The 13,213-nt window shown below is 38.7% G+C and overlaps 1 protein-coding gene across 3 annotated transcripts in view; it reads right to left on the bottom strand.

Annotated features, from left to right (window-relative positions):
- Positions 1-13,213, bottom strand: part of LOC141429208 (uncharacterized) — a 194,663-nt gene that overhangs the window by 19,076 nt on the left and 162,374 nt on the right. For 2 of the 3 annotated variants that reach the window (XM_074089476.1, XM_074089477.1), the window contains 2 exons: positions 4,430-4,588; positions 1,989-2,067 (listed from right to left, as the gene is read on the bottom strand). In XM_074089476.1, coding sequence (XP_073945577.1) covers positions 1,989-2,067; positions 4,430-4,588 — 238 coding nt within the window. The remainder of the gene's footprint in view (positions 1-1,988; positions 2,068-4,429; positions 4,589-13,213) is intronic. The other variant, XM_074089478.1, reaches the window with a different exon arrangement.

The following is a 13,213-nucleotide window of genomic DNA, read 5'->3' as shown; positions in this document are numbered from 1 at the left end:
TCGGAGATTTTTTTAAATTACTTGCTTCATCTGGAAATCGAACCGAGCCAAAGGTAAAAAAAAAACAGAAACCAATTTTATGATAGGTACCAAATTGAAAGATAATTGGAGAAAGGGATTTCAATACAAATGTGAGATCTAATGAGTTGCGCATGCGAAGCCGCGGAAAAAGTCTAGTTCAAAACAACCCCATTTTTTTAGCACATTTTTGAACCTACTTATCCTAATTAACTGAAGTTATATTAAGTGCTTCATTAGCCCTTGCCCTTTGCCCTGATATCTCGTTAATAAGAGCAATATAAATTAAGCTTTAAGTATACTTAAGGGATTTACAAATTAATTTAATGCGAAGTCTGAGGAGTTTTCCGTTTGTGAAAACTTTTTCTTTACGAGTAGGTACGATCACGGTCAAATTAAGATCTTCTGCTGGAGATTCTCCTTGAGAGATTTTTGTTTGAATTATATTTGAAAGTTACCACGAGCTTTGCGGTGAAGGATGTTTTTTGCGGAAACTCGCGAAGCAAATGGTGTGTGTGTGACGTTTCCAATCTGTCCTGGGCCCTTATGGGAGCTACATTTTAATTTTTTATTTTATTTATGACGGTGGAAGCACTTTACACTTCTATTGAACGTAGATATAGTTAGTGTTTAGTTTTGTAACTAAGGGATCCCGTAACTATTTTTTTTTGTATTTTTTATCTTTAATTGTATACTCTAGTTTCTAAGTATTTTATTTGTAATTATTTTATTTTGAAAACAATACTTTGTGCCAAGGTTCTTGCGGCGCATTTTTTTGGCAATGATGGTCTATCCGAAAGCGCTGATAGTTTAAAAAATGACGTGTGTAAGTGCCCATTACGGCCTATTTGCTGAATAAATGATTTGATTTTGAATTTTAAATACATCAGCCCAGCAGTAGGACGTATATACTCTGGGATGATGTTGATGAATATCTATATGTATAAATTTAGGTATGGGAACTGTCTAAATGTAATGTGAAAAATTATGGTCACGAATAGCGAAAACGGGTTGGATTCTGTAGTAAGTGTGTATAAAATCCGGAAGTATACCCATAAGTATATTTGTCTACACCCTTATAGTAAATCCACCATTATGCCTAGCATTATGACATTGGATTCGATTATGAACACGGCTATGTCGTAATGTTCATTACCATACAGATATCTGTATCGTAATGAGATTTCATTCATCATTACAGCACCGGGGCTCGCCGCGCCGCGCGCACGAGCAGCAGGTCGTCGCGCGCACAGCGGGCGCAGTTCGTGGGGCAGACATACCTACCTAGTTCTCGTTAATGCAGGTCATTCTCAATGGTTCGCGGAACACATGATAGAGGATTTAATACATGGATTTAGATGAAATATTGTATGCAACTGTACGTAATTAGCCCTTAAACCACGAGTGTGACCCTATTATGAAACTCGCCTACGCCTCGATTCATAAAACCACACTCCTGTTTTAAGGACCCCTATTACGATACAGTTGCATAAATAACTATTTCTGACCCACTCTTATGCGTATGCACTCACTACCACCAGCAGCAGGGTAGACAGTAGGTACTAGCGCCGCCTACCCTCACTGCATTACGCTTATTCTAAAGTAGCTTATAGCTATTCAAAGAGGGATAACCCTGCCAGCATCTTTCTAATTAAAACATTATTATCACCATCATCCTCAGGCGGAAGACGTCCACTGCTAAACAAAGGCCTTCCCCTTAGAACACCACAATGAAAGACGACGCGCCACTTGCATCCACCGGTTGCCCGCAACTCTCACAATGTCGTCAGTCCACCTTGTGTGAGCCCTGACAATGCTTCGTCTTTCGGTTCGCGGTCACCACACAATACTTTTCTCCCCCAACAGTTATCTGTTCTATGAGCGATGTGGCCAGTTTATTGCTACTTCAACTTGCATTTTTAATTCAAAATTATTGCATGTAAAATTTTATAATAATATTTACTAATTACCTATTAACATCGACATCGGTGGACTCGAGGATGTTTCTCGCCTTATCCAAGTATCCATGCTCCACGGCCGCGAACAGAGCTGGAACAAAACAATCATCAATATACAACATGTAAGAAACATGCCCAAATAAATCACAATAAACCCTTCCAATCCTCTCCTCCCCGTAGTAAGCTGTAAAAGCTCCAGGGAGTTGGAGACGTGCAAACGGGTTTTTTAGCCGAAGTGGTCAATGTGGCGGGAAGGTGCTAGACGAGGAGAGCACTGGACCGAGATGAGTGGTGAGCAATACAGAATGCCTACACTCAGCATTGGGTTGCTTTGAACTGAAGAAGAAGAACCGGATTTTTTAGCTGGTGAGAGTCCGACACTGAGTTGAGACGTAAGTACTAGGTCAAATGCGTACGAACTCTTCCGAATACGCGCCCAGGAAAAGATTAGGTCCAAGGACTATCTAGATCAGGGATACACCGAGCGAGGCCCGCTGTAGATGTACATGCGGCCCGTCAGTAACCTATAGCAATGGCGAAAACCTAGAGAAATATGCGGCCCGCCTTTAGCGTATATATATCTCCGAGTGGCCCCCTGGTCCTGACCTTGATAAGTCTGTTCATCCCTGATCTAGATCCACAAGCATCAAATACATTACTCAATAGGTAAAATACATATTGGAAATACGGGTGTTTTAACGTTATAAATGAAGTTTAGGAAATTTGAATTTGTAAAAACCAAAGTTGAATATCTCAAAAACGGATAAAGCGTTTTTAGTAAAACAGAGCTAATAACTACCGCAAAGAACTCGCTTTTACATTAAAAACTACATCGAAATCGGTCTATCCGTTTGATAGCTACAATGCCACAGACGTTGGCGTCAACCCTATAACAACCTTTTTTGCGCCGGGTGGGGGTTATAAATTGGTAACACAAGTAACCCAGAACACACTAAACTGGTACAATTTAGAGAATAAAGAGATTTAAATAAGAAGATACGTTGTAAGCGTGCAACAATCGGCGACAATAAATCGTTCGCGATTTTCGCTCACTGATTATAATTATTATGCAAGCTATTAAAATATTTTGAATAATTCATCATCATCATCATCATCCCAGCCTATATACGTCCCACTGCTGGGCACAGGCCTCCTCTCAGAACAAGAGGGCTTGGACCATGGTTCCCACGCGGGCCCAGTGCGGATTGGGAACTTCGCACGCACCATTGAATCGCTTCGCAGGTTTGAGCAGGTTTCCTCACGATGTTTTCCTTCACCGCAAAGCTCGTGGTAAATTTCAAATGTAATTCCGCACATGAATTTCTTGAATAATTATTATATTATTAGCCTATTCTGTCCCACTGCTGAGCAAAGGCCTCGATCCCTCCGATACTTCCCCTGCTCTCTGTCCCCTGCATACAAGGGCCATCTTGAATAAATAAAAAAAGTACAGGATCTCTCGAACAGAAATGTTTACCCTAGTCTAGACTACTATGCCACAGAGTTAATTTTTATTTCCAAAGAGATGGGTGTAGATATTATGGTTCTTCAATTACGGTTTTTAATGATTCATAGTTATTTATATTATTTAAAATTTATTTTTAGGTAGGTAATCACGATCTCCATCCCGCAATCAATATATGTAACGTATTAGGTATATTTAATGTCCCTCAATTATTTTTTAATCACATAAAACGGATCGATGACAATTTTCTTTCGTACACAATAAGGAATGTCCAGCCATCTACGGTTTTTACAGATCCGGTTACATAACAAAAGCCAATAGCTGTTTTTTTTTTAATTAAATGGCTGAAGTTATCAACGTGCCACGTAACTGGCAACGAACAACCCTTTCAGTCAACTGACGATATATTTTTATCCATAATTTGAAAATCATTCCGATAAGATAATGCACACGAAATCACGCAGACAAACACTTAAAAGTTTATCTACGCAAATCTGTGCTTTCAGAGAAATCATCTATTTGGTGTAGGTGTCACTAATAATACGCGCGTTTATGAACTCACAAGTGCTTAGACGACATACTGTTTTCGATAGGGTTAAGCATGGAGCCGGGTATGCCCAATGTAATAAAGTTTGCGACTAGTCAGTCAAAACTTGATATTGCATAATTATTTGCTATGGAACCTTACAGTGCGCGTAGCCTGACACGTCTACTTAGCCGTTTTTTTTTATTAGAACTGTGTCTCGGAATTCTCTATTACATGCACTTCATAATCATAATCATAAATCATTTATTTGCGAGAATGTAGTATTACAATGTTAATGTCTCTAGGTACTATATAGTTATAAGTAAAAATACTGTAGTAGGTACCTAATGTTAAGCTCGCTTGATAATTCACGAAGTCCCTAGCCAGTTTCAATATGTCCGGTGACTGGCATAATAAAACTCAACCACCACCGAAAAAAAAACAACAAAAAAAACAAAATACCGTGCAAATGTATGTTAACTTGGGCGACTTTGTCCTGTTGCGCCCGCGCATCTTTCTGTTGGCGCCGCGCCGCTTTGTCCTGAGGGGGGGGCGGCGCGCAAGCGCTGAGCGACGGCAGCTCCCCCCCACATCCCTCCAAAAGCGCGCCGTACTGCAGCTCTAGGGGAAAAGGGGGTAAATTAAAAAAAAAAAAAAACAAAACAAAATTAAGAAACATAATTATACGACCTGTTTTGACCTAGTCCCAAACTAAGCAAAGCTTGTACTATGGATACCAACGGATAAACATAGGTACTTATATAGATAAATGCATACTTAAATACATATTGAACATCCAAGACACGAGAACAAACATTCGTATTATTCATACAAATATCTGCCCCGGCCGGGAATCGAACCCGGAACCTCAAGCTTCGAACAGCTTCAAAGCAAACTTGGCTAACCGGTCGTGTTTCTACCTAAAGCGTGAAAAGAAAGAGATGGCAAGCATGCCAGACGACTTCAAAATTATTACATAAAATAAAAAAAGATAAAAAACGATAAAAAAGCAAAATGTATTTATCTACAATTCAGGTGATGCGGACGTGATCTGATCTTTTTCAAAACATTCACAATTTAATTGACCTACTAGCCTAATCAAGATTTCGAAAAAATTGTTGGAATAAAAACAAGGCATCACTACTTAGTTCTTTTATTCACAACGGAAGATTAAAAATAACGAAAAGCTACAGTGGCATAAACAACCTACAAATCGGCTTACTTCTACGATAACCTATATAAAGTTCATCTGCTAACCAATAACAAGTTTCAAACGCAAGCAAACAAAATGCATTTCGCGGCAGCACGAGGTTCTGACATAGGCCTTCTTAGTAATAAAATACGCCTACAAATTCACGGCTAAGAGCCTGCCTACGACACGTTCGGAGTTAAGTCAATGTCGAACGGATTGTATGATAATGTGTGTAGAACATGTACAGTCAATGGCAAAACATGTAATTTACCGTTCTAAAGTGTCAAAATTATTTTGACATCGAATTATCATCATAAGATATCCATTAACAAAGACCCAAGAGTCTAACGATTGTAAATCAGCATGAAAATACAATTGAAGAAGAAGTACACTAAAAAGCGAGAAATATAGATTTTATAAGAAATATTTTAGCCACTTTGAAGTTGGTGCCTCAGCATGAGCCAGTAAAAGTGGACCTATACTCTTCTACCTTTGCGTACATAGCTATTAACTTCAATCACACTTCCTGACTCGTGCTGAGGCACAGACTACAAACTGTTTTATTTTTTCGAGTTCGTTAATTTTTTTGTTCTAATTTTTTTTATCTGTAAATAGATAGATAGAAGCACTGTAATTCTGCCTTCGAGTATACACATGAAACCGAATGTCCTCGAAGGCGGCGCGAGGTTGCCCGAATGGCCTTATTTGGCACACCCGGCACATTATGATTAGCCGATCACCCATCAAAAGTATTACAAGGCACCTTGACTTTGACGACAAGCCAATTTTAAAGCGGAAGGATATCGGTAAATTGGTAAAGGAAGGAAAAATTACGCCTCGTAATATTATTGTACCTATTAATTAAACAAACAGTTTCAAGTTAAATACCTATTAACAATTTGGAAAAATTTCAAATCCCGCCACATTTTCATGTAAAATGTTGCCAAGACGATGGCTGGCACTGTCAAAAAGTTATCTATCCGATCTCATGGATTCAAACTTTTAACTCTACACGCTTTAACTATAAAGCCTTAACTTCACAAACTCTACACCTTAATCAAAATTGTGGCTTGACCATTTCTTTAGCTACCATGCTAGTAGAGCAGAAAAATAATGAACTGTGCATAAATTTTTCTTACGCCTACCTATATGACGGTAAAATTGACTGTGGTACAATGGATACAGTAGAACATGTAATGCAACTTGAACGACTTTTCTTGCATGTCTAAACTGGGCCAAAAAATTAAGATCTGGGGACACGGTAGTGCCACGCCAAGACGAACAAAAAAAAGGCAAGGCCGTACCATACTTTTCTCGAAATCATAAAGGCTATTTTCAACCTCCTGTTTTTGTGCTGGCTTAAGCTGGATTTTATCTTCCTTTGATGCTTACAAATATTTTCCACTAATCTCTAAGACTCGCAACCCTATTTGTTTGTCTCACAATCACCGTGATTGCCTGAAATTAAACGAGTGCCTAAGTTCCCTAATTAATTCACGTTGGTTCTCTCATTTGTGAAAGCTGAGTGCGTAGGTTTGAACATTTAGTTTGACTTTCGGCTAATGTCTTCGATGTTTAAAATGTACACAGAAAGTCACACTTTAGTGCCTAGGAAATTCAAATAGCGACCGAGCGAGCACAAAATGTTTTCGAACGTCCCGCCGTGTTCCTTTACAAGTTACAGGTTGGATTTTCAATTAATTCTTGCGATAATTATAAGCAGGTTCGATAATTACATATATGAGACTTCCCACTAATATTATAAATGCGGAAGTTTGTAAGTCTCTTTGTTTGTTTGTTTATTACTTCATCATGTCTAAACCACTGAACTGATTTAGATAAAATTTGGTATACAGATGGTTTTTAGTCTCGGAGGAGGACATAGGATAGTTTTTATCCCGGAATATAAACGAATTCTGCGCGAACGGAGTCGGGGTAACGGCTAGCTGTTCCATATTTTTTTCGGTCGCGTAATTTTGGTTTCATACAAAATTCCTATTCGTGTCCAACTCACTTTAAGTCGCCGTATGGCACAAACTGGAAATTTGTACAAAACTGAATGCAGCAAAAATTACGCGACTTACAACTCTAAAAAGTACGCTCGTCTGGCTTTATTCAAAGTCATCATCATCAGCCGGAAGACGTCCACTGTTGGACAAAGGGGAGGCCTTTGAACGCCACAATGAACGACGACTCACCATTTGCATCCACCGGTTAAAGTACCTATCTACTAAAAAATAATAAATGGATATTATCGATCTGTTATAGCACGCGCGTAATATTTTAATATTGCCTTTAATCGAACACGTCGTAGTCACGCGCAAGAAAATTGCCATTTTGAGGCTGCCAGCGTTTGCTTAGCGACGAAAGCGATTTATCGCAAAGGGAAATAGGTAGGTTTCTGTTATATGAACTTGCCTTTAGCGTGGTTTCTCTCATGTGAAACGAAATATCTGGCGGTTGAATTCAAATTACGGGATTTTATTAAATATCAAATTGAATTTTCAAAATTTACAACGTTGTCTTTATTTACGCAAGATAACACTAATTCACTACAATCTACTGTTGGAATGGGGAACACCCAAATACTCCGAAAAAGCCGTGGTGGCCTAGTGGTTTGACATATCGCCTCTCAAGCAGAGGGTCGTGGGTTCAAACCCCGGCTCGCACCTCTGAGTTTTTCGAAATTCATGTGCGAATTACATTTGAAATTTACCACGAGCTTTGCGGTGAAGGAAAACATCGTGAGGAAACCTGCACAAATCTGCGAAGCAATTCAATGGTGTTTGTGAAGTTCCCAATCCGCACTGGGCCCGCGTGGGAACTATGGCCCAAGCCCTCTTGTTCTGAGAGGAGGCCTGTGCCCAGCAGTGGGACGTATATAGGCTGGGATGATGAGGATGATGAATTCCAATTTTCAAAACTCCGATTTTCACAATTCCTAAGACATATAATTCCGATTACTTAAAAACACGAAATTTATTTTTTCGAATTTCAAATTATAGATTTTTTTTTATAAGTATCCGATTCTTATAACTCCGACGAATGAAAAACACGAAATGTTACTGGCCCGAAGTACAGTATTCCGATTATCAATTTTCCGAAATGACATTGTTAATTCGGAAATATGACATTCGGCAAACTAACGTAAACGTTGTGGTTTTAATAATCGGAATCTTGAATCTCGAATTAATATCAATCAATTTAGGTAAGTTGACGTGCATAGGTTAGGTTAGGTTAGGTTGACTGCGCGGAATAGGAGCTGATCTTGTGTCACATTGTTGTTGGTATGTTGAGTCTAACAATTGGTAGTATGGTGTACGGTTGTGTCACTCTGAAGATGAGCTCTGGTTGAGTTCGAAACGCGTCAGTGTAGTGTGGTGGTGGTGATAGATGGGTTTGTGTGATTTGTGTGTGTTCACACATGAACACGCATATTTTGCATAAGCTTAGCTGTCGTAAGGTCGCGGGTGAGCAAGGAAATTCTTTTAGTTCATTTATAAAAAAATATTTTTTTCGTATTTATGTAGTGTACCCGTTGGAATGTACCTATTTCAAGCGTGCCTTATTTTACATTTAAGATTTCGTTAGTAAAAACGCAGTTGCTTAACAGAAATTGTCAACAGCGTAAAAATATTACGTAAAAGGAATGTAACATAATTACGTAAATTAAAAGAAAGCCGTCGATTCCGTACGACACGAGGTGAAAAGTTCCCATAATTGTTCAGTCGTGTTGCGTTTGCGCGCAAGCGAAGCTACTACGGCTGCGTTCACACACACGTACCTCAGCAACAAATCGCAGCAGCGATATGTGGGCAATGTGGAAATGGCGGACCGTAGGTTGATTTGACGACGTGCCGGTAAGTATTTGTGCCTTGTAAATAAATATAATATAACGCAGGTGACAAAGACCCGCAGGTGACGCTGAGATAGTAGTAAAGTCTAACGTGTCTATAGTGACGCTGCAGCTTCTTGCCTTGTCTTTGGTATGGATGGTACCGCCAGCACAAATGGTCCGTGTGTCCGTTGTGTTGTTGTCATTGCGAAGATTGCGGTAGATGCGAACGCTGCCTAATACTTCTTTTAGTACTTAACTAGGAAGCTCTATGTATGTACCATCAGCAAAATATGTGTTCTACCACCCTAAAGTTGATAACCGTTTGCATGTCATAAAACAATAATGCCAATAGAATTGTCTGTCAACTTGGAAGTTCGTCTTTAGCGACATATTCATTTGATGGGAATTTGTTTAAAATTTATTTGGCTGATGGTACGTAGGTACCTACATACTTACATAGGTACGTACTCTAAGAGGATATTGACTATTCTTAGACACTAACATGGCTACCAATATGACAAATTTGAAATTTTCCATATGCATCACTCTGTCTTTCATCCCCTCGCATCCATCTGCCGCCAGCGACCCTCTTAAGGTCGTCCGTCCAACGTGCCCCAGGAATGGTCTCCATTCGAGGACTCGTCTGCTCCACCTTTCGTCGGTCCTGCGACAGACGTGGCCAGCCCAATGCCACTTCAGCGAACTGATTTTTTGAGCAACGTGGAGCTGAAGACAGTGTTGTGGCGCAACATGGAAGAGGTCTATGTCCAGCAGTGGACTACTGTAGGCTGATGATGATGATGATACGAATACCGTTAATCCAGCACCATCAACAACATCAACCCAACGTCCTACTATCGAATAAAATACATCGTTTACTGAGTCACATGTTCTATTCGATTGTATTATTCGTGACGTGTTACCATGTATCGATACTATCGTTGCATCGCGTGGCATATGTTACTCAATTCAATGCTTAATAATCGCTACAAAAAACGTTGAAAGCAACAGTGATGAATCGTTTCTACGGCCAGTAATGGCGGAAATCGTTTAGACCCGTTGCGCGGAACGCTAAGATCGGATCAATCGGTCAATAGCGGAACGATAAATTATATTTCGGACATTAAACCGCATTACAGTTCATAGATACTGATTTAAAAGATATATATTGACGATATCAATGTCGATGATAACGATACAAAATAAAAGAAACACTCAAAGATAAAACTTAACAACAAAAATGACGTAACGTTATAGGTATGTCACATCCAATCCAAACGGCACTGCAAATTATAGACACTAGGCACTACAGTCAACACACTGGCCACTAACACCACGCACAATTAAAAAGAAATTAAAACGTTAAACTGTTTAAATTTGGAACTGACCGCACGAAAGGAAGTCTAGCATGTCGCTCCATTGCAGTATCATAGTTGCAACTGACTGCGCCTCTCGTGCCGACATTGTGTGCACAATCGCGATCTTATATCGCACATCTAGTGAGAGCCATCTCTGGGACTAACTAGGTTGAGTGCAAGTTCAATTTACTTCTCAAATTGGGTTAGTGCCGACGGTGAAGGTTTTAGTTGACACGTCGACGGAGCTTTTTCAACCGCATCTATTTTTAACCGATAGCTCTAGAGACCCTTGTCTTTGTTGGGGAAAAGGGAGCGTATTTAAATTGGGAATTACATCACGTTACTTGAGTTACATGCTCAAATGCAGAAACAAGGATTTAAAAAAGTATAATAGTACCTACCTACCTATATCTAAGAAAACTAAATGTATTAAATTCTCGTTGATAAATTCATCTAACTCGAATTCAGTTTCTAATATAAAGTTAAATGGTCAAACTATTGATTTTGTAAAATCAACAGTATTTTTAGGAATAACGCTCGATTCTAAACTACAGTGGGGACCTCACGTCACAGCAATCGCGGGTAGATTGAGCTCTGCTGCTTTTGCAGTTTGGAAAATACGGCAGCTTACCGATGTGGCGACGCACGGTTGGTGTATTTTGCTTACTTTAATAGCATTATTTCGTACGGCCTTATTTTATGGGGATCTGCTGCAGACATTGAGTCAATTTTTATCTTACAAAAGAGAGCAATTAGAGCAATTTATAATTTGAAGACGCGTGAATCTTTAAGATCTTTTTTTAAGGAAACAGGTATCCTAACCCTGCCGTCGCTTTATGTTTTTGAAAAAATCATGTATGTTAGGAAAACAAATGTGATTTTCCCACTAACGTCAAAGTCAAAGTCAAAGTCAAAATATCTTTATTCAATTTAGCTATAACAAGCACTTATGAATGTCAAAAAAAAATCTACCACCGGTTCGGAAAACCTCTGCTGAGAAGAATCCGGCAAGAAACTCAACGAGGTATATATATTTTTTTTAAAACAGATTTACAATATTATTAAATGATATGTATACGTCGATAAGCCAAAGGCTACTAGAAACACAGGGAAGCTTAAAGTTCCATCTTACAGACTGGCTAAAACCAAGAAGTCGTTTCTGGTAATTGCATACGTTTTTTATAATAAAATTCCAAAAATAAACGGATACAAAATTCAGATCTATTGTCAAGAAGACATTAATTATCAAAGGCGTATTATAGAGTTAATGATTATATAATGGACAGGGATATTTGGAAAATAATTCCGATCCGCATTAGCGATCCCTTCAACTAGCGAACCTACTGTGTTAAAAATAAAGTTGTGTTAAATACTTGTGATGTGTATACACATATCATTTAATAATATTGTAAATCTGTTTTGAAAAAAAATTACCTTGTTGAGTTCTTGCCGGATTCTTCTCAGCAGAGGTTTTTTCCGAACCGGTGGTAGATTTTTTGACATTCATAAGTGCTTGTTATAGCCTAAATTGAATAAAGATATTTTGACTTTGACTTTGACTTTGACTATTGCTTAGACTTGGACTACATAAAGGGTTCAGATGAGTAGCTCTTACATTTGAGCAAGAAGATAGATAATTTTTTCCCTCTTGCGCTAGACTTTGGCTTACCTATCAATCATTTGATTCGTCTGATTAGGTACTGGTTTTTGATGATTATGAAATTTCCAGAGCGCTTTAGCATTTACCTAACTAAAGCGCCAGACCATTTTTTCTCGTGTTTATTTTTTGTCTTTTCGTAATAATGATACCTGCAATTCTTACTGCGTTTCAGCATTCCTCAAACAGTTTCAAGTTATTTTTGTAAGTAAACATGTTTTTTCTGTAATTTAATAGATGGTGTACATGAATACATGCCATCCTACTAAAGGGCAAACACACAGAGAGCGGGCGCGGGTCGTGCGCGGGCCGCGACGGGCGTATTTGCATGGCGGTATATGGACGCCTTCACACAGAACGCGGGCGCGGCGCGGGTCGTGCGCGGGCCCGCGCCCGTCGCCCGTCGTCACAAAACAAGCGCGAGCCGAGCGCAGTGTTACCAACTCGCAAAAATATTTATCCTAAAGCTTAAGTTAAAAACCCTTAAAACTCGTTTTTAATGAAAATGTTTATTTAAATTTGAAATATTTCGTAAAAAAAATACTGAATCGAAAAATCGTCTTAGTAACCCCTAATGCTTTTAATTTAAAAGACCCTACACTATAGGGTTGGATGAGAAAAAAAAACCCTTACTAAAGTAAGGGTTTTTTTTTCTATGGGAGTACCAAAAAAAATTTTTTTTAATTTTTCATTGTACCATTTTGTTGATAGTTTTCATAATAAGTATATCTATGAAAATACAGCTTTGAAGTATTGATAGTCCCTGAGCAAAGCCGCGGACGGACAGACAGACTGACAGACAGACAGACATGGCGAAACTATAAGGGTTCCGTTTTTTCATTTTGGCTACGGAACCCTAAAAAACCGTATTCATGCGCAGTAGCTAGTTCATTTAGGCGAGAATAAAATTTGTTTATTTTATTTTTTAAATTAATTGGTAGGTACTACAGAAAAATCTGTTATTTTTTCCATTGACTTAAGCTTATTCCTGATTATAAAAAAAAATCAGCCACTTTTAAAAATTTCATCCATCGCCCATCATTACATAAATTGGATTTAATTAAGTAAGTAAATAAAGTTTGACATTGGTGCGCAAGTGCGTTTGTCGTTTTCCACATATATCTCGCGGCACTGTATAATTCTGTGTCGAGTTGACAAAAATGTCGTACCTATCTATTATTGGTTCTAGAACTGTTTTAAT

The sequence above is a fragment of the Choristoneura fumiferana genome, chromosome 6 (genome assembly GCF_025370935.1).
Source record: "Choristoneura fumiferana chromosome 6, NRCan_CFum_1, whole genome shotgun sequence".
NCBI lineage: Eukaryota > Metazoa > Arthropoda > Insecta > Lepidoptera > Tortricidae > Choristoneura > Choristoneura fumiferana.
This window is presented reverse-complemented; position numbering and strand designations above follow the sequence as displayed.